Raw genomic sequence first — 21,690 nt, 5'->3', positions numbered from 1 at the left:
TGTTTTAAAAAAGGGAGGTATTACCACTTACACGCTAAAATTCAGCTTCATAAACATCAAGTGGAGAAACATTAGTACGCTGATGTTTGTGCATAGCCTGGATTTTTTTGATTCCAATGAAAAGCCATAGCAACATCAGAGACGTCTGTGGGTCTGTGCTGATGCAGATCCGGGTGATCCAAGCTGTTGCACTGATTCTTCACGCAGGGTGAAGGGGGGTTGTGAGCAGGGTGTGCACAGAGCTGATAAGCAGCGTGGGGATGGTGCTCCCTTCCCTTCACAGATCTGATGTGACATGGCAGGCCTTCCAAGCTGCGTGTGCTGCAGCTGCTGAGGCTTGTGAGGAGCTGAATTTAACGTGAGCACGTGTGCTGCTCACAGCAGCGTTTTCAACAGATTTTTCCTGCTCCTGTTCCAGACTTGTGAGCAACTCAAGGGTGAGGGTGAGACGGGGCGGTGGAGAGAAGGTGGAGTTGCAGCTGCTGGTTGCAGATGCAGGGGTTTGGGCAGTTGGTTTGCTTTCTTTAGGTTTCCTACAAACCTGATGTTTGATCCGTGCGTGGAAGATGAAAGGCTTTGTTCCCCAGTTAGCCACTGAGTCGAACCCTCATCTGACAAATGTTTTGTTTCCAAAATAAATATTTCCTGTTTATGTAAGACTGTTTTCTGAAGTGCCCTGTAACAGCAGGTGCATTTAAAGAGGAAACTGGTCGAGGAAGCTGCTTTTCTAAGGGGCTGTTTTGGCTTTAACTTTTTTTAACATTTGCTGTACGTACTTCTAAGGCAAAAGATAATGGTAGCCCTCAGTCCTTTTTCCTCATTTGCTTTCTGCCTTCAGGATCATTTCTCCTGCTCAGCTATATGGGGCACCAAGAGATGCACAGTTTTTTTTAATGATACTTTGACTTTGTGGTGTTTCAGTGGTTTGGTCTTCTCTTAGGCAGAACAGTAATGAAATAAAATGGACATGATCCTTATTATGGGGGGGAGAAAGCAAAACCTAACCAGGCATCTGAAGGAGCATCTGAGGTGAGTATCTGCACTGCTTCCCCAGGCTGCTGAAGCTGAGTGCAGCTTTACAATCACTGTGCAGGCGATGGAGATCGGGAAGGGGGGGGGGGGAGGTATTGAGTATTGAGGTGCTCTCTTGTCCCATGAGCATTAGTGTGTCTTTGAGCTCACACTGGTGTGTTTCAAATACCTGTCCTCACCCCAGTTTCCTGCTTTAAGTTCCCTGTCTCAACTGTTAGGAAGTAAACCTTTCTATCTTAGCAGATCTGTTTGCAGTTGGGAAGAGGGGCCCCCCTTCAGTGTTTCCTTGTGACTGAAGCTAAGGCTTGCGTGTTGGTTCCAGCTCAGCATAAATTCCCTTTGAGAGCATGCCTTGGATTGCATTAACATTTTTTTTGACATTTGACAAAAGCCTTGTTTAAACAAGTTAGATGTGCATCAGGCTAATAAATAGAAGAACTTAAGATTGTTCCTGCTGTGCTGCTCTCTGGAGAACAGTGTCTCATTTGTGTTTTTTCCACTAATCATCTCCAAATCTTGCATGGGTGATATCAAGTTAGGGAAAGTGGACTTAGCATTACATATGGTAGAGTCAGGGAAAAAAATACTCTGTTTTGACAACCAGCATAGCAATCTCTGAGACATGACTCGAGTTCTAAAAAATGTTTTCAGAAATGTGTTGCATAAACAAGTCATAATTTCCCTTGTGGAGAGGGGGAATGTTTTTCTAGATGTACTTCTGTACGAACATGCCGGACCCATTTTCTGTAGCCACAATTGAAAGGAGCGAGAAAGTGAATCTGAATGCTCCCGTGATTCTTGAGCACAGACTTGAAGTGGTGAGCAGAGAGGTTGGGGTGGGAGTTATTTGGAAGTAATTGAACCAGATACTGTGAAGTTTTGCATCTGAGTGCTGTGATTCCACCAGCTGGTACAGGGCAGCGTTGATAGTCCGTAGAAGAATAAAGCATCATAGATTGTGCCAGTGCTCGTTATACAGTTTGTTCTGCTTCCTTGGAGGTGACTTGAAAGGAAGGAGCATTTTGATAAGCAGGAATGTAGCAGAGCCTCGGTTTGAGGGCTGAGGGGCTGGATCACACCCTTGTAACCACACTGACCTGATTGTGGCTGCATGGGTGTGCCCGTACAGCAGGACTTGCCTCTGTGTGCTTTAATCACGCTGAGCGTGTGGCCATCAGGTTGGCAGAGGCTGTTCATAAGTGTGAGTGCTATGTATAAATGATGTAGTGGGGAAGGGCGAGCTTGGCTTTTATAAGGGAAATCACAGCTCACAAATTTGCTGGAGTTCTTGAGAGGAGGACATGGGAAATTTGTTAAGTACAGTTTATTTGAAGACTGAAGGAGCTGCTCTCGGTAGAGACGTGAGTTAAGCTGCCGTCACATAAAAGGGAGGCTTCTCTTGTGTGTATAGTTAAGGAAAAAGTGGGAAATAAGGAAATAAGTAGTTCCCTTTGAAAAAAAAAATCATCAGCAAACCCAGGTTCTACAGCCCATTTGCGTTAAGATACTGGCAAACCTCCTGGGATAGGGGGTGAAACGTGGAGACCGTTCCCTGTTTTTACAAGGTCAAAAAATGAGGAGCTGTGGAAAGACCTTGGGATGGTTAATGGTGGATAAACTGGCAGATTAAACTTAAATGTGGCGGAGTGCAAAGAGCTGCATGGGAATAGAGCAGTCCTAAATAATTCATCAAAGGCTCTGCATCTTTGCATCTGTGAGAGCTTTGTGGGAAACATGAATGGAGCGCTCTGCAGAGCTGAAAGCAAGTAGTGTTAGGGGCGGAAAACAGAGCACCTTGTCATGCCTCCATTGAAAGAGAGTAGCGAGCCCATTGCTGGGGACTTTGGGGGGGTGGTGGTGGTCGTTGCATCTGGAAATGAATATAGGAGAAGGAAGTGCATGGGAACAGCAGGGAGTTCAGTCCACACAAGGGCCAAGCGAGCTGAGTGGAGGAACTGTGCTGTGTAGGAAGGGGAAGACAAAGGGATTTACAGCATCCTGGGAGAGGAGGAGGGTAAAGATGGACTTGTTCTTGGTGAGCCCTTCTTTATGAGAACTAGGAAACATCTCATGAATCTGCTAGGAGGCAGGTTCAGAACCAGCCAAATGCTGTTCTCTTTTGTTCTGCTATCCAACGGGTAACTGAGCTGTGAGTGCCTGTAGGACTGTGTGAGTTTCAGTACTTCAGCTATTAGCTGATAGATAAAATATGCGTAGCGTTGCTTTTATTTGATGAAGGTACTTTTAGTTGATGCGAGTTGGAGGAGTGCATGGGGAGGGGGTGTGGTAACACCTTGTAATTCCCTGCTGCAGACCTGGGTCAGAATAGGCATGCAGATCATCTGTGAGTTTCGTTATGGTGTTGGCTGTAATTTAAATAATATTTTATTGAAAATTGTTGCTTTACATATAAAGCCCTATTTTCTCCTCTCCCGAACAGTCATCAGTTTTCTGTGGTTCATTGATTCTTTTTGCTTTGTCTTTTATTCTTACCTATTCGGAAAAGATAAAGCTGTGCCAAGCAGTTTCTCAGTTGTGCTTGGCATCTCCGCGTTGGCTTTCTTTCTGGCTTGCCAAATGAAAGCCTTTTCTACGTTCATTTAAAACCCGCTTCGTGTTTCTCCCACTTCATCTTTTTTTAATTTATATTTTGACATTGATTCTTCTTTTGTGTGCTGTGTAATCTGTCCCTCTTTAGCGTTGTCACCCGCTGTAAGGAAGTCTCTCGTTACTATTCAGACATGAAGGTTAATTCTTTGTTTATGTCTTTAGTCAGAAAAGGCCACCTGGACCATGGTTTACTCCATTCGGGTGCTGTGGGCACCTTTGCTCCTCCAGCATGGGTTTCTAAAACGCTTACCACTCCCGTGATGTCTCGAGCACAGCTTTTTACAGCTTAAAATCTTATCGCCGGGTTTTCATTTGTTACGATTGATGTAATCTTTCCTGTGCTGGCTCTGGCCTTCCCCAAAGATACGGTGTAAAACAGAGCTCACCTCTGACACTGACCTGCTTTCTGATGAGCAAAACAAGGCATTTCCCAGGCGTTCCATCTCCAGCGGCTTTGTTTGTTTTGCTGGAGTCGAGTTGTGCTATGGTTAATTGTTCGGCTGCATTCTCTGGGGCTTTGGTGCTTAAAGAAATACTCCGTGTTGCCTGAAAATAGCTGTACAGTTTCATGGCAGGACACAGACCTACCTTGAGGCGCCCCCACAACCCAGAGCCCCACCCGGGCGGGGGGGGTGTGGGGAGTGCTGTTTTCTGTCCCGTCACAGGTAATAAGCATTTGAAGTGATGTAGTTTTTAGCCACACATATCGAGAAGGTTGTTCTAGCCAACTTAATTGCAGAAATGTGTCTTACTTCACCCCACTTTTGATCATTAATGCAGCAGCATTAATGCTTGGCCTGCACAGCGTGTGTGCCTGGTGGTTGCAGAGGCTCTCCTCGAAGTGCCTGCCGGGAGGGTCAGGTAAAAAAGAGGCTAAGGACATTGAAAATGAATGAGAAGAGAAGGAGTGCTGCTAAGATATCCTTTGTTTTGAAGCGATCGTTGCCTTTCCTGCTGTTAATGTGCTAGGGACTGGCCTTACTACCACGTTAATGTTCTGTTTCTGTCTGCTTTTATGTTCCCTTCAGTTTCTTCTTGTGGCTGTCATTGCCCTGTCTGTAAAAGGGACCGCTAGTTTTGTGCCACGTTTCCTCAGAGGAGCACTGCTGAGCATTAAGGAATTTGCATTTCTTTGGAATTTCTGTCTAATCCTGACAGTCTTTGCTCTTCGCTCTCTGAAGTGTGCTTCTGTTATCTGATGGCAGTTACCTCAGGAGAAAACCATAGTTTTAGCCGTGGGATTTTGTGTTTCCTTAAACGAGCTGCATAACCCTACCTCTTGAAGCACTGTGCGGTCCCTGTGTTTCCACACTAAGTATGCCATTTATTGAGGCTGCAAGCTCTCCATGGTGAGAGATATCCTGGCTCTCAGGCTGCTAGGAGAAAGGCCTTGGTCGGAGCTGTTCCATCTAAGGACAAAGCAGGCAGAGGAGAGCTGCTCAATTTGCAAGCCCAAAGGTGTATTTTAGACAAGGCTGACTTGCTGTCCGCTAGGGTTGCACAGCTCTTTCCATTGCCAGAGCTCCTTTTGTTTCCATGGCAGCACGCAGGCAGTGTGCTGCAGCTGTCGGCTGCTGGGGGAAGATGGATTTGGGCTTTGACCTAAATATCCATTTAATATAGTTCTTAGTTACAGGGCATGTTTTTTCATATCAGCTGGGGCTGAGGTGCCCATCTGATAATTAGTAAGCAGCGGTAAGCGTGACTGCTGTAAAGCGTTTGTGTTTGTGTTCGTTCTGACAGATGGAACAGGCAAGGCTTTTAAATTGACAGTTGGTGAAAACCTCTCATTTTAGGGCTGTGAGTGGATTGGCTTGTTGCAGTTTTCACGACTCCTTCTGCAAGATGCTCATAAGCTGATCGGTGAGGTGTGGACAGGAAGGTGAGAGGCGGGCTGCTGGCTGGGGCCTGCACTGCGCACATGGGGCCTGCGCCGGGATTGGCCTGCCCTGCACGTGCTTAAAACACACAGAAAGGAATAAATGGCACTTCTTCAGCTTGGGAAGGAAGAGGAGCCTGGGGCTTTATGCTGGGAGGAGAAAAGTTGACCAGTTGTGTGGTTGCAGTGGTAATTTCTAGTCAGGACAGAAAGGACAGTGATGGAGTGCTGCGGCTGGCCTGTCACGCTGTCAGGATGAGAGGGAGGAGCAAAGGCAGCTTCAGCATGCTGGCCTTCCAAACAGTTGTTACTGCTTCGTGTTGCTGTTTGTAGTTTTGTATAGAATTGAGTGTGTAAGCAGAGAGGATCGGTACCAAAAGGAGGGTGGTACTGTGCTGGAATTGAAGGTGCTTTGACCTGAAATGCTGCGGGCTGAGCTGGAGATTACCCTCTTCTCAAAAATTCACGTTGCATTAATATATCAGGACTCCCAACCCAGAAGTTGTGTATCTTCTTCTTTGTTGGGAGAATTTGCACGCAAGCGTGGGGAAATATGTTCTAAATGTGCTCCTTTGATAAGACTCCAGAAAAGAGGTGTGTGGATTCGTCTCCATCTCTGTGGGCAAGCAGGAACTTGCATGCATATTCTTGTTACCTGTTTGTTCTCTAATTGCTACATTTCAATGTAGAAATTAACTCTTGAAATACTGCCTGTGATGCAGAAGCTGTTGGGGGATGGGATCAGGCCATCACGCTGTCAGTGCTTCACTCTGTGTTTTTTGGGAGCTCCCGTTCTTCTCAAATAGAAAGGATCTTTTGCTAAGGGTTTCCACAGAAATCCCTTGGCTTTTTTAATAGGTTTTCCTCATTTAAAGGGAGAGCAAAGGAGCTTTGGGATAGCCTGAGGGAAACTCTTAATAAGAAGCTTTCCAAGAATTGTTGCAGATTTGAATCTTTTTATGTCATACTGTAAAGAATTCTGCCGGCTCTCTGCTCAGCTCTCCTTTTGGATGGGTTTGTCATTAGGTTTTCATCTCAATGAGATGAAAAGAAATCTGTGAGCTTCTCAGGCTTTGGTTTAAATTACCAGTCAAGGGTGAGATGTTTCAGTGATAATAAAGGACAAACCAAGGTTAGCGGAGCAATGAATGGAATGGGGCAGAGACTCCTGTGGTGGAGGCAGCCTGCAGGGGATCAGGATGGCATTTGGTTTTCCCAAAGTATTGATCAGCAGATCTTGTTGGATTTTGCTGTTGTATGTTTTGTGTGTGTCATTGTTGATTTTTGTAATAGGATTGACAAGGATGGTGAGGGTAGTATAAATCTAATCAGCTCCAGGTGTAAGTATTAATACCGTGGTCTGTTAAGCTGTCTTGATACTGTGTCCTTTAGTAGTAAATGGGATTCACCTAGGTTTCCTTGTATCAAATAATTCCTTTGGGTTCTTATTTATTAAGTTAGGCTTTGAGTTGTTGTTAACAGGTAGTTTTGTTGTATCAGTCCTGTATCTTATTTTCCTGTTGCAGCCCTAAGGCTGTGCATCTTCAACTGGAAGAGAGTTCCCTGGTCTCGGGTTGTCTTACTGGAGTACTAGGGAAGCATCGTGTCTGCAGGAATTAAAAAGAGAGAGGGAAAAAAACCCACCCTCTTTTAGCTTATAGCTTTTTCAGATATTACACTGGAACAGCCAAGTAGCTCTTGTGTGTAATGCAGTTCAGGCAGTGAGCTGGAGCCTTCTTACTCATCTAAAGCAGGAAGACAGGCAGGCTGAGCTGGGAATGGCTGACCTGGGCTGAGGGGCACGCTTTTTTTTCTAGCTCTTTAAGGACACGGTGACCCCCTTCTAGATGGAAATAACTTCAGGTTTGCCATAGGAGCTGTAATCTTAGTGATATCTGATGCACTCGTTCCAGGCCCCCATCTCCCTGCTGGAATGCAGTGTTGACTAGATGAAGTAGTTGAGGACCATGTTTCTTCTGTGCAGTGAGACTGTGAAGCTCAAGGTTAGATGGTATCAGTGAGCCAAAGTCTGCTTTGTATGGGTGGTTGGTGTGGCATTGGTGTGGCAGATTAGAAGTGTTATGCTGAAAGACGGCAAGCAGGCAGCAGAAGTGTGAATGTGGCCAGCTTGCTGTGCAAGAGATTTATCTCATTTCGGTATTGGCAGCTGTATGCTGCAGGTCTGTAGCACTTGGAGAGGAGTAAGCACCTCCAGGAGGTGGTTTGTTGTCTTCCCTTACCACCTTCATGGGATGTATTGAGTCAGTTCAGTGTTGGGAGGCAATGATGTATGGCTGCTGAAGGAGCTAAGAATTTTGGTAGGAAAAAAAGATAATTCAGAGGTTTTCTTTTATCTCTTTTAATAGATAAAGTGCTTGAAAATTGTCTCCCGCCTTCTCATGCTGGATCTTTCATCCATAGCCTTTGGGAGCTTGCTCATAGCCATGGTGCTGAATGTGGCCAATCTCTCCATTTGTAACCTCTTCAGTCATGGACCACTGAGTTGTTGATCCTGTCATCTCCTAATATCATTGTGTTTAAGTGCACTTCTTAAATATTTGCAAATAATGAAACGTATTGCGTTTCATCCATCAGTTAGGATTGCATCATGCAAGATTCAAACTGCTTGCTTTGGGTAGTAAAGTTAGCAAGCTAAGACTGGATTTTGCTAGTGCTTTGGTTTTTTAGTGATTATTTGTGGCTTTAAAGGCAGAAAGATGCTTCTCTTTTTGAAAAGTTATTCTAAGCAGGACTGGAAGTCTGCCATCGGACTAAGCCATGGAGAACGTAAATCTTGCCAACAATCAGCATCACAGCCCAGCGTTTCTCCGCAACACTGTGTTAATGGGGAACCAAAATAGCACATACACCTGAGTCTTAGTTTTGGGTCTGGTGGGGAAGGTTCCTCTGGCTGGAGCCTAGTTCCTACACAGAGCCTTCAAACCAGCTGAGGATGTTGCTGTGGTTTGTGCTTTAGCACAATGATGTGTGAGTAGGGCGGAGAACCTGCATGCGTGTAGTAGAAATACTCAAATGGGAGGGGAGGAGATAACAAAGGAAAAATGAAGGCAATGCGGTGGAAAGGAAAACTTGGCTAAGAAAATGCAACCCAAGTTATCTTCTTGGTGCACTTTTTAAAAGTAGCTGATTGACACCATGCATTTTGAAGCTTTTGATCATTGATGCAGAAGTTAAATGAAGAGGACATACAGCTGTGATTAATTATTGACAAAAGTCATTCCTTTTGTATGTATAGCCTGTAGTTGGATGTGAAGGTTGAGTTCACTTCAATTCTCGAGTTAGAAAGCAATGCATACAAGGCAGTTGATCAACTTCATACATGTGGTTCTATTCATTATGCAAATCTGTTCCAGTATACTTAAAGTAGCATTTGGTGGGCTTTTATTTAGCAGGATAAGATTGTGAACTACCCAATAAATGCTTTGTATTCTGCAGTTGGATGCGTCCAATGGTTCATTCTCATGCTGTAGTTTAGTCTTAGTTTAAAAAATACAAAATAAAAAAGAAATCCTCCACCCCCAAATAGCCCCTGGAAAAAAAAAAGAACAAAACCTCAGGCTTGTTTGTCTTGTTGTATCTGCAGGTATTTGACCTTTTCACCTTAACTTCCATGGGTTTGGGGATTAACTCAAATAAATCACTACTTTGAGGCATTTGTACTGGAGGTAAATTCGTTAGCTAGGTACATCAGCATTCATACAAGTATGGCACGTTAATTTCTCTGTGCTAAAATGACCAGGTACTCCTTCCTGACTTGTTCTTTTTTTTAACTGTAATTCATTATTCCTTGTAAAAATGCCACTGTAAATTACACTTTGAGAGTCAGGTTGGCTTATTTGCAGGCCTCCACGGGAGCAGTCTTGGGGATCTGCTTGCTTTTTCTTACCGTATGTGGAGGTAAGATACAATGCTGCTTTTTGCCAAAGCTTGTTGACATTTATTTCAGAATCCACTTTCTCTGTAAAGACAGGCAGAATATTTGTCTGAGATTGGTTTTCTCTGATACCTGAGAATCTGGAGGTCACAGAACCCCCCCTTGTGTTGTACAGGTTTGGCTAGTTCTTCTTGCTGTGCTGCTGCAGAGTCTTGCACATGAAATGGTGAACTTTGTTTGCATCCATCTTTTGTGGATAGGAATGGAGAAAGTAAGAATGCATGCACAGGTATGGGGAAAGGAGCAAACAGGCATGTCATCCTTCATCCCTGCCAAAAAGTTGGCTTGCTAAACATAGGGGAAGAAACACACCGATTTCTGTGTGAAGTCCTTTGAATCTATTGAGCTGTGTTACCATCCAGTCTGCGAACATTAGTTTGTGGGAGAGATCCTCCTGGTTTGTCAGGCCGTCTTATAAACTGCAAATGTCATCCTTCAGTCTCTGGGCAGCAGTGTCAGGCCCTCATGATGTGCTCTTTGAAGAGGTCCGTGATGCATCTGGCTTGACTGTAATCATGACGTGTTCCTAGCTTCCTGATTGTGTTCTGTATGGCAGAAAATAGGACTCAAGGCACATACCTCCCCTGACACACCTCTCTGACTGGAGGGACTCACGTGACTCAGGATGTCATCAAACTAAATTGCCACCAGCCTGCATGGAAAACATACCATTTTCTAAATACCATCATTCTTACTGAAGTATCTGCTCTTGGGCTCTGCTGCAGTACCAGGATACTGCCGGAGCTGGATCTTTGGCCTGACCCCCTACAGCCTTTTTGTATGCTAATGTGGTAGTTTCCAAGCAATGCAGTAAATATATATTCCAGCTGCACCAAATTACTTAAAAGCGAGGAATGTTGTGGAGTAGGCTGTTTTGTGATGGCTCTTGAGACGTGCATTTATTTCTCTCCATCCAGCTCTCTGAGCCCCGTTCTCCTGTTAGCCTGTCCTCATCAGGGCCTGCAGCCTGTTTGGTCTGAGGCTGAGATCATGTTTGACGAATGCTCACCTACTGCTTGATACAAACAGCTCATTCTGAGTTCAAGATGAGGTGATAACTAGAATGTGCTGTTCATTTTTCACCCCGTCATACTGCTTCAACACATTGCTAACTCGATAATTGAAACCGTTATGTTTAAACTCAGAAATGCTTGGTTTGCTTAACCACAATGCACTTGGGAGTTGGGCTAGATGACCTTTAAAGGTCCCTTCCGACTTAAATGAGTCTGTGATATTTAGTAATAATCAGTGTTCTTTCTTTCGTAACCAATAGCTATATTGTCATAAATGCTGATATGATCATGAAGGATAAAACAGTGATGTTAAGCTGTGTTTGCTTTAATAGCTGAAGCAGTATTGGCAAGCATCGTGTTGCAGTGAGCTGTGTGCTGCTTACCGGTCGTGCCTGGCTCCAACACAACGTGTTTCAATTGGTGTGCGGTGCCATCCAGTACAGGTGTAACCCAGGAAGACCAGGTTTTGATTACCTCTGGTTTCTGTTCAAATCATGCAGCAGGAGCCTGGTGACCATACCAGCTTCTCTTACAGCTTTACTGGAAGGCTAACCTGAACTTCTGCTACCTTGGTTGAGATTTAGTTATTCCAAGCTATTTTCTTGAAGGTGAGATTCAAGGAATCCCAGTTCAAACACAAGCTTCCAAACAGTGATAATGCTCCCACTTCCTGTATTTTTGGAAAATTGCTGTTAAAGCAGTGAATAAAACAGTGGAACAGCAAATGCAGTTTGACATGGCAGAGCAGCACTCCTCAGTGCATCTTCACTCAGGTCTTCCTTCCAGTGAGTGACTGGGAGACAGCTCAAGATTATAATACACCAAAATACTTGTTTTCTAAAGGTTTTCTTCTAAATACACATCCTGCTAGGTACACACACAAGCTTCTCGTTGTAGTTGAAACACTAAATAATGCATTAAAGATGTGGAAGGCTTCCAAGTTAATGTCAAATGCATCTTTGTAATATGGAGCAAGAGTAACGTATGGTGAGCAACAGAGATGTAATGCACAGTACAGGTTTGCTTGAGATCGCTTTTATTTAGGCAGTGGGAAAGTTTGCTTTCAACTCACGGTTTCTTAAACCGGTAAGGATTCCATGTGGGGTAGAAAGTTGCTTCCAAGTACTCTAAATTCTGGATTCAGAGGCAGAATGCAATTGGCTTGTTCTGCAGGTTGGTGTATCAGTCCCAAAATAGCTGTGTTCAAAGCTTTTGCATGCTTATAGGCAATGCAGGCAGGCATAATTTTTCACCTGTTATTTCTTGTAACACTGAGAATTCAATCTGTTACACTGGTACTTCTTCAGTGCTCTTTAATTACTGTAGAGTTGAATCTAATCTGCTGGATGGGAGTAGTCTGTGACACACAGTAATGTAATCAGTTTTGCGTTGCTTTGGAAAATGTTAACTCATGTTTCAGAATAATGCTGCTTGAATTCCTAACTGAAACGCGTTTATGTTTTTGCCTTCGGTTGTGTAGGCCTTTACAGAAGGAGCAAAATGAGAGACTTTTTGGTTGCTGTGTGTGTGAGAACCTCAGTGAGGTGCAGCTCTGACCTTCTGTTGGGAGCAGTGATGGATCTTGACTTACCGATTTAGCAGGAATCAATCTCTTCCTGCCCTAGTCGGTTTAGTTGGTGTTGTAGCAAATGCCTCTATGCGCTATTGAAGTCTGGATGGCTCTTCTTTAGTGCACTCCTTGGTGAATTTTTCAGATCTTTTTCCATTCTTTTCTCTCACTGAACAGAGGTCAGAATCTAATCACTGATGGTGACAGAGCATGACTATCCACCCAGGGCTTTCCTTGTAGAGGAGAACTTGTAGCGTGGTGGATGGGAAGCAGCCTGGATTAGATACAGACTGGGAGAGCCTTTCCATAACACAGGACTGGAGTTAGCACTGGTCTTCTTCATGCCAGCTGAGACCCTACTGCAAGACTTGGTGCAGGCAGTGCATCCATTCTGCATCACATTTAGTTGCAGACTTGAGGTTTTGTATGATTTATCCAAACTCAGTGTGTTGGCCTATCAGTCTTGTGATCTCTGAGGTGTCCGAGGCCTTAATGTGGAATTTGGGGTGGCAGACCATTAAATGTCATTGCACTGACTGGGTGACTGTTTTCTGCTTTTACAGATGCCTTTGTAAATAGCCAGGAATGGACACTAAGCCGATCTGTACCAGAGCTGAAAGTGGTGAGTTCTGTATTTACTTCTTTCTCTGAAAACCATTCTGAAAATGCTGTGCAGAAGTGAAAAGTCTTCTGAGGTTCATTAAATTTACCTTTAAGAGAAAAAACATAGAAGGCGATTTTAAGAAGTGAAATATTTACTTAAAAATAAAACTCTGAAGCTTATGTGTTTTTTTTTTTTGTTTTGCTAGCATGCTTCAAAGATCCACTTGTGTGCTTTATTTCTGTTTGAACTTGTTTGCCTACTAACACCAGCTTCCTGGTGTGATCTTCTGGCTAGGGAGGTCTTACACTTCTGTAAGAGGGGGAACTGAATGCTAGCAGGTGATATCTGAAGCTCCTTTTATCTTGCTGTAAGAACATTGCACAATTTCTTCAAGGACCGAATGTCTTCTCTCCCCGTCTTAAAAGAATTTAAAAATAAATGTTCTGTCTGGTGGTTTGTTTGCTTATATTTCACAGAGCTCTTCATTATACTTAATAAAAAGAGAAATATTTGGGACTTTCATTTAAGGAATCAAAAACATTTTAGTTAAAAGAGTGAACAATGATTCAGTAGCTGCTTAAGATAGTTTTTCCTTTGAGCAGTTTCACAAATAAATGGAAGTAAAGGCAAAAGAACATAGACAAACTGGGGGAATTTCCCAAGTTTGCTTTTTTTACAGCTGTAAACACAGAGGCTGGAGATGAAGGCTGAAATCTCCTACTTGTTGACATCAAACATCACTGTGATGTTTACCGTATGAAAGTCCAGATTTAATTAAATACGGTTAATTTCTCAGTTTATAAAAACTGCTATGGTATTCCAGATACTGTAGTTGGTAATACCATAGGCACCTGTGGTCTGCTTCTGATGGTCGTAAGGCTGGATACCACTGTGTGCTTAAATCGCTTCTGTCTTGTTTTAAATGTCAGAGCTGCTCCAGCTTAAGCATCTGCTTGCTGAGTGGCAAAGTGAATTGGACAAAAGCATATCAATTCAAGAATGGACAGCTGGAGCTATGCTTCATTAGTCCAGCTCTCACGTGGCAAATTTCTCTTTCCAAATTGGAATTGATGATAATGTTTATGGAGAAAGCGTAGTTTAAACTTAACATGACGAATGCCCTAGCTTGCAATGGCATTCCAATGGAAACAGCTTCCTCCTGTCTGGAGTTATATTCCTGCTTTAATTCCACGGGCGCACAAGGTAGGCAGAGGGGATTGAAGTAGTTGGTGGATAAAACTATGCTACTAGAAGACAATTATCTCCAAAAATATCTGGCAGAAGAAAATAGGAAGAATTTAGGACTGAGAAGTGTTGGATTGAGTCCAGCGCACTGTGGTAGTAGCTAGTTTATGCTCGGTAGGATCTGCAGAGAGTTTCTTTGTTCATCCCACCCCCTTCCTGGCCCTGCCAATTCCTAACACCTGGAAATAAACTTGTGGCTTGCAGGTGAGTCCAAAGCTGTAGTTCTTGTCCTATAATACAGAATGCAAACGATCTCAGTGGTCTTGGTATCACAAGAACTAACTGTGCCCTAAGGCTGCATTATGTGAACACTTTCATGTTGGGTCTCTTGTCCCACTGTTGTGTGAAGCAGCCATATGAAAATAAACTGCTATGCAGCTGCTGTAGAGAATTGATTTTAAGTGGTCAGCGTGCATGAGCCTCAAGATTGCTGTCTAAGGCTTTAGTTTGTGTAGTACTGGATAAAAGCAGAACTCTTACCATTGCAGTGATGATAATTTGATTATACTGCTGCAAATTATTGAAGCTAATTGCACCAACTGGGGCTGTGAACTTGTGATCCAACAGAAAGGGCAAACTAGGTCCTCTGTGGAAGTCTGCTCCCCCTTTCCTGTAAATCTGCTCTTGGGAAGGAGGTCTGTGTAGTGAGTCCAGAGTAATCATCTGCTCTTGGCTGTGTGAGAGGAATTAAAAGGCCATATTGAAAGCCAGACTGCTGTCTTGTGCTGCAGCACTGTCATTATGTTGTGTCTCTCTCTGCTGGGCATATCAGAGAGGTATGAGAAGTGAGAAGTATTTGCTCCTGTCAGCGTTGAGCTCAGCAGTGCAGATGGAGAGATGAGTCTTCATGCTGCTGGTTTAAGAAGGAGCCCCTGCTCGAGTGGGCTGTGCTCTATAGGAAAAGATGATCCATAGCTTGCTGAGAGAGGTTGCTTACTGCAGTATCTGGGCAGTCCTTAGATTGAGATTGAAATTTCCTTTTTGTACAGCAGGTGGTTATACCTTTAGCGTCTACAGATGTTTAAAGGGAGTAGAAATTGAGTCTAGAGGGGCAGGGAAAATGCAGGATTGAGGAAAAAAGGCTCATAAAAATAACACAAAAATATAAACAAAGAAGCAAATGGGTGCATATATTTTGCAACATATTTTTGAGAAAGAATAATGGCCCTCCCTCCTGTCTCCCCTTCCCCTTTAAATATGTATTGGGCTAGATTTCTTTCATGTAGTATATTTGTTTCTGCTAGCCAAATACTGCAACAGAACTGATTTTGAGACTTCTGTTATTGTCAGGAGTGTGTTAGCTGGCTGGGTGAGACGTGTCAATTTCTGGAGCATTGCTGATGTTCCTGGATCCCGTTTATGGAGTTGTAAAGTAAGCACCAGGGTTTTCTGCAAGCTGTAGCAATCTGCATGGCATGACTGGCTGTGCTGCTCAGTGCTGTCAGGCTTCTTCAGCTGCTGGCCTCTTTAGGGGAAAAAAGATCCAAACCTGCTGTGTATTTATCCTGATGTCTGAGGCGAGCTCGTGTGACTCTCACGATCAAATGGACTGTTTCACAGATGCCTTGTGGCTACACTGGCTACAGGGCAGGTCAGAAATAGCTTCAATATGTCATTTCCAAAGGTCTAGAGCTTCTTGCTTTAAAGTGAAAACACAAAATACTCCTTGCTATCATTATTTTCCTAGCAAAACCATGCAGAATTTGCATTCTTTCCAATTCTTCAGCAGTTGTGTTACTCAGCAAGGGCTTTAGCCTGACTATTTATCTGCAGAGGAGACGATGTAAGTGGTATGTCTCATTTACTGACTTAGGGATGGGGTTTTTGGTTTGATTGCCATTTTTGGTTTGTTCTGTTGTGATACAGAGCTAATGGGGAAGGAGTAGGGGGAGGCTTGCATTGAGAATATGAAGTTCAGCTTCTTCTAAGGAGTGAAGCTACTGCTTCAGTGAATATAGCATTGTGATCAGCTGCTTGCTGAAGAAAACAGACAACTAGCAAGCAGCTTAATCCCTTCTTAGTTTTTGGCGTTGCTTTTTGAGTAAGCTGCCTAGGAGACTGAAACTGTCTTGTACCCCAAATCTTGATTTGCTTAAGTCAAGAGACCTTCTTTCTAGACTCTTCCACAACCTTTGATTTCAGCAGGTAAGCGTGGGCATCTTGCAGGCTTTGCAGGTCCGACCTGCTTGTGGAGCAGATCATGTGGAGCATACCAGTAATGAGGAATTTTGAGGTATCAGCTGTATCCTTTTCTTGTCAGCATTTATCCTCCCATGTGGTGAGATTTATCAGGCAGATGAAGTCATGCCCCTGTAGAAGTTAGCCTCCTTCCCAAAGGTTTAATGGCCACTCTTTCTTTTCTGTGAGGTTGCAGAAGTACATCTTATGACAAGGGTCTGTAACACAGAAAAATGGTGTTCCAGATAAACGATATTGTTACAGCCTGGATTTAGGCCAGCCTGCAAGTTGGGAGCTTCAGTGAAAATGTTCTTAGTATGTATACATGCGTGAAGTCAGGATTCAGGGATTATTTTGGAATTTCAAGAGTGAAAGCTGGCAGTGTTGCAGTTGTGCACATAACATATCATTTGCTGGAATAAGTTGCTTGTTCATTAGCCTTGGAGGGGAAGGTGGATCTGATAAATGGCTTTGTCATGGCCAGATTGAATGCAACTCTGCTGCGTTCCCAGAGTGCGTTGCCCCATGGAAGCAGTATCTGAGGATGCAAGGTTTGTCATCTGCAGAGGTGGCATTTGCACTGCCTTTTAGATGTAGGCATCTGGCATATGTTTGCATGGCTTGCAGTTTCTTAGATGTAAATTAAATTAAAAACCTCCAGTATGCTCATTTAAACACTCTTTGAAGTCAGCTCAAAGCCCAACAAGCACATGTCCGTTGTCCAGCCGCTCGGGCTGTGGATTCCTTTTCATTCTGATGGGACTGCTCCTTGGTAGCAGCTGCACTAACAGTGAGATTCTTGTGTCACAGTTCTTCTTGTGCCTATATTTTTGACTGCAGTCCGTTTTCTGCCTGTTCAAGCCCTTTCTCTATAGCTCAGAGAGTGAAGCTTCCTCTAGTATTAGATCAGAATGGGATCTGGGTATCTTCTCTTTCCTCTCCTGGCTCTCACACCCCAACTTAGATCATGTGTTTCTCCTGTTTGCCATTGCTTCTGAAATCCTTTGGGATTCTTGGTTGTTTTTTCTTTCACTGTGGCCCACACCGTTCATTACATTTAAAGCTTGTGCTATCACAGGTGATGCAAAATTGTCTCCCACTTGCTCTCTGCCTGAGCTCCTGCTTTATCTGAGCTGACCTTTCATGTCAACTGTAGAGTGATGGACATCCTCCACACTACTCTCTTATTAGTCTTAATTGAAGGTTGATCACAGCAGTAAAGAATAAATGATGGTCTTTGCTGCTTCCTCCCCAGTGTACAGACTCTAAGGCTGTCATTGGGTCATTTTAAGGTGTCATCACCCTGTTGGTTTAAGCAGTTTTTAATGAGGAGGATAGCTTCTCACCAATTAAGATTAAGAAAGTGAAACAGAGACTGTGTGTTAATATGTAACCTGTTCATCCTGCCTGTATTGGGCAACCACAAGCAGATACCAACCACGAACAGAGTTCATCCTATCTGCAGGGAGCTTCTCTCTGCGGTTTGGATAGGGTCACGGTAGACATGTAGAATAGAGTAGGACTGGGTTTGTTTAAAAGAGGAAATTAGTTCCCTTCTCCTCTCTCAAAAGCTGAGCATGTGCAATATCTGCAGAATTCTATTTCACAGGGAGGGGTGAATAGGTGGATGGATGATAGCTGAGCAAGAACAAAAGATAGTTTTGAAACACGAAGTGCATTCTGACCCACCTGACCCCCAACTGTGCAGAGCAGGGTGACCAGCCAGGCTTGTATCTGGCTTGCTGTGTGTATCACTGCACTTCTGGCTGGTGGTCAGGCCAGGGACAAAGCAGCAGCAGTTGTTTGGGTTGGGCATGTATGCTTTCAGATGTCCTTACACTAGATTGCCAGACATTGGATGTGGCACTTAGGGGTATAGCTTAGTGATGGGACTGGGCAGGTCACGCTGATGGTGGGATTTCATGATCTTTGGTCTTCTCCAACCTAAAGAATGCTATGTCTCTATGCCGTGCTTTGTTTGAGTTGTAAGCTGTGTTAAGATTTTACTTGAACTTTTTCTTGGTGTTAATTGTGGTTCAAATTTTTTCCTTTCCTTTTTTCCCCAGGGGATTGTGGGAAACCTAGCTAGTGGCAAGTCTGCACTTGTACACCGGTATCTGACTGGCACGTATGTCCAAGAGGAATCACCTGAAGGTATGTGGATATGCAAATCCTTGTGTTTTTTTTTTCCAGACTGCATCTTTATTCATTTTTAATCATGCAGAAATGAATCAGTTAAGAATCCAGTTTGCTTTTTTCAATGTTCACGGAGAATTTTCCTTTATCGTTCTCCAAACTGAGATAAGTACATGAAATAAGTTAATTTTATCTTTTTCATAACCTCTTAGCATCCTTAAATGCTTTTGCATCCATTGTTTGTCCATATGGGAAACTTGTAGCCTTGCACTGAGAAGAGTTTACTGCCCTCAGTAGTGCTCTTACATGCCAGAGTTACTGTACCTGGTCTTGTCATGTTGGGAAAGTGAAAAAAAGTAACAAGTTAAATTAAAGATGTAAATTGTTCCTTGTTTAATATATTAAATCTTTGGATTTGGAGGTTTAAAAAAAGGAAAAAAAGCGAAACCCCTGAAACTTCTTGTTATGCCATAGAATATTAATTTGTACCTGAAAAGTAGTGTTTGGCAATAATCCACGTTTGTAGTTTGAAATCATAAATATCATAGTACCTTACAGAAGTGTCGTACACTAAATACTTTTAAAATTTTCTTTATTTATTCTCCTTATGAACTTTTAAAATCCATCTCTGAGACACTGAATTTCTGGTTCCTTCTTTTCCTTACTGGCTGTTCCATTCTTTGCAGATATGGATGCAGGTAACTATACATTGTCTTCATGGCAGCTCTTGTTTTGAAGAGACAGAAGGCAGTTTTTGTACTGTAGCATTTTCCCCTTGTTTTGTGTATCATTTTGATTTGTTTTCTTTTGATTTCAAGTCTTCAGTACATCTCACTGTTTTTGTCCCTTGCTGTAGTTGTCTTTTCAGCAGTAGTAGGTAGCTTCATGCATCTCTGATAACATCTGTTTTGAATTAACTCTTACCAAAGGTAGTAATTAAGTGTTTTACTTGATTTTCTAACAGTCTCTAATTGTAGTAAAAATGGGAGAGGGAAAAGGAGTGAACGACTGACAAGGCTGCTGTTGTGTAATGGCAGTAACAGCCTTATAGTCCGGTTTGTAACCTTGCCTTACATGTTTTTGCTAGGATGGATGAGGCGATAATTCAGCCTTGCAACAGAACTTTGTTTCGGTGACATTGAGGCTTGCTGCTTTTAGATGCTGATAGTCAGAAATGGTCATGCAGCATGTAGGTCCTCTGACAGCAAGCGTTCAAAGAATAATGAGCCATCCCTGCCACTTTTTTTACTCCATGAACAGAAAAAGAAGAAAATCTTGCAAAATTTAACTATATTGATTAATCACGGGGGTAGCAGTCTTCTCTTGAACTATGGATGTTTTAGGCAGCGTTCCTTGAGAGTGTTGCCAGCTGTCCTCTTTGTCTTCAAGGGTTTTTATTTGCAGTGCTTGAGTGACGTTCAGGCTGTTCCTCCCGAAAGGATTAGGTTTCAAAAGCACTGTCAAATCATTTCTTTGCACGGAAGTGTAGCTGACAAGCCTCACTAATGACACCATTTCATTAACAGCAGAAAAACTGAAATAATTAAAGATCTCTAATTCACCTTGTAAGCAACAGGGTCAAGATTTCAAATCGAGATAGTATTAAAGAAAAATATATAGTTTCTCCTTTGTAAACATAAAAAATGATTTGTTAAAGTGTTCTATTTCTTTCTTATCTGGTCATAAGTCCACACAATCAGTGCAGTTCTTCTCTTTGTCCTTCTCTGTGGTCTTTTTAACATGTTGGTTTGTTGAATTGGTTAAAAAATAGGATGTATACCAGGCATTAAAGTCTCAGCTACCTGACTGGTTATGAAAAAAAAATTAACAACTGTCTGGATTACAAACAGCAGAATTTATCGGGCATCGTATAAGTAGTATCCAATTAGGAAAATGATTGATGCATGCTTGGTGTGAAAATGATGATTACAACAAGGGATCGCTATTTCTGCTATCCTTTGCCTTCTCAATTGCTTCAATTACTCTGAAACCTGCCCTAAATTAGACGAGTGCCAGATCTCCCCTAGGCTTTTAAGATAGCTTCAGCATTCCAGTCAATGGGTGTTCAGTATGTAAAGATGGGTTCATGTTTCCTTCAGCTCTTTTGCTGCCCCAAACCTTTTCCTTCCAGACCTCCCTGCCAAGTAGAGGAGAGATACAACATTATAGGGCAGTGTTCTTTCCTTGTTTGGCCACACTTTTATTTCTGATTGGAATTAATTTTAGTCTTTAGTGTAACGTGAAAATCATTTTTCTCAAAGTAAATCTTAGGGAGAAAATTGACTTTTAGATTCCTTGTGTATTTAATATGGATGTAACTATGCTGCTGTGAGGCAGCTTTTTAAATCACATGTATTTTGTAAGAGAACAAATGATGTATTGCTCTACAGCACGTTGAGTCTGTCCAGGATATCTTTGTTTCAGGTGGGGGTGAGGAGAAGGCTGTGCCCCAGAGGGCAGTGGGCATGGAGCAGCTCCCAGGGCAGTGAGCACAGCCCCGAGCTGCCAGAGCTCAGGGAGGGTTGGGACACCGCTCTCAGCCGTGGGGGTTGGGTTTGGGTGGTGCTGTGTGGGGCCGGGGGTTGGACTGGGTGACCCTTGTGGGTACACGCAGTGCACGTAAGGCGTGGTGGTTTGTTTGGTTCTTAGGTTTTCTTGTGCAGCTTCTGTATTAATTCAATTAATGCTGTATTAAAAGCTCCAAACAAGATAGGTGGGCTGCAGTGGGACAGCCTGCTCCGCCATGGGCTGCAGGAAGTTCTGTTCCATGCCTGGAGCACCTCCTACCATCCTTCTCACTGACCTTGGGGGCTGCAGGGCTGCTTCTCTCTCATTTCTCACTCCTGTGAGCAGTTAGGTTTTGAACCTCACAAATCTCTACGCTAAAATCAATGGCTATTTTTATCTGGTTGATTTTTTTCCAACTGTGTAGGAACCCGGAGGCCGTATTTACTAAACAACCAGATTTATATTTCATGTTCAGCAGAGGAGGATGCGTCCTAGACTAAGCTGTGTTTGTTCCTGGTGAGCAAGCCAACTGAAATGTAAATGAAAAGCCATGACATTTGTTGTCAGGGTATGTAATTGCATGCTTTTTGAGAAGAGAAAACGTCATGCTTTTTCACTTGCAGTTTACTGGAATTCCTTGAAATCATTATCATACCTGTATGATACAGAATTCTCTGTAGGAGAATTCCAAGTGTGTATTTGATCGTAGAGTCCTGTTCCTTTCAAGTAACTGGGTATTGCATCCAGTAGAATTCCCAGGTTGGAAGCATAGTGAAGCTGTAGCGTTTCATGTTGAATTCAAATCCTTGTTGCAATGTTTCACAAGGTTTACATAGCACTCAGGGCAGCCAAAGCTATCAGAGTCCTTTTGCATCTCTTCATCACTGACCCTACGCGCAGTGATGGCTTTAGACATGGATTCAAGGTTGTCTCCTTTCAGTTCTTTTCCTGCATTTCATT

At 43.1% G+C, this 21,690-nt stretch overlaps 1 protein-coding gene across 17 annotated transcripts in view; it reads left to right on the top strand.

Annotated features, from left to right (window-relative positions):
- Positions 1-21,690, top strand: part of AGAP1 (ArfGAP with GTPase domain, ankyrin repeat and PH domain 1) — a 295,523-nt gene that overhangs the window by 74,138 nt on the left and 199,695 nt on the right. For 11 of the 17 annotated variants that reach the window (XM_015289267.4, XM_046943831.1, XM_046943830.1 and 8 more), the window contains exons 2-4: positions 12,623-12,681; positions 18,153-18,240; positions 18,909-18,920. In XM_015289267.4, the coding sequence (XP_015144753.1) occupies positions 12,623-12,681; positions 18,153-18,240; positions 18,909-18,920 (159 nt within the window). The remainder of the gene's footprint in view (positions 1-12,622; positions 12,682-18,152; positions 18,241-18,908; positions 18,921-21,690) is intronic. The other 6 variants (XM_040703942.2, XM_004942493.5, XM_421880.8 and 3 more) reach the window with 1 other exon arrangement.

This window comes from Gallus gallus, chromosome 7, assembly GCF_016699485.2.
Source record: "Gallus gallus isolate bGalGal1 chromosome 7, bGalGal1.mat.broiler.GRCg7b, whole genome shotgun sequence".
In the NCBI taxonomy this organism is placed as follows: domain Eukaryota; kingdom Metazoa; phylum Chordata; class Aves; order Galliformes; family Phasianidae; genus Gallus; species Gallus gallus.
The sequence above is the reverse complement of the archived record's forward strand: the minus strand, read 5'-3'. Positions and strand labels throughout refer to the sequence as shown.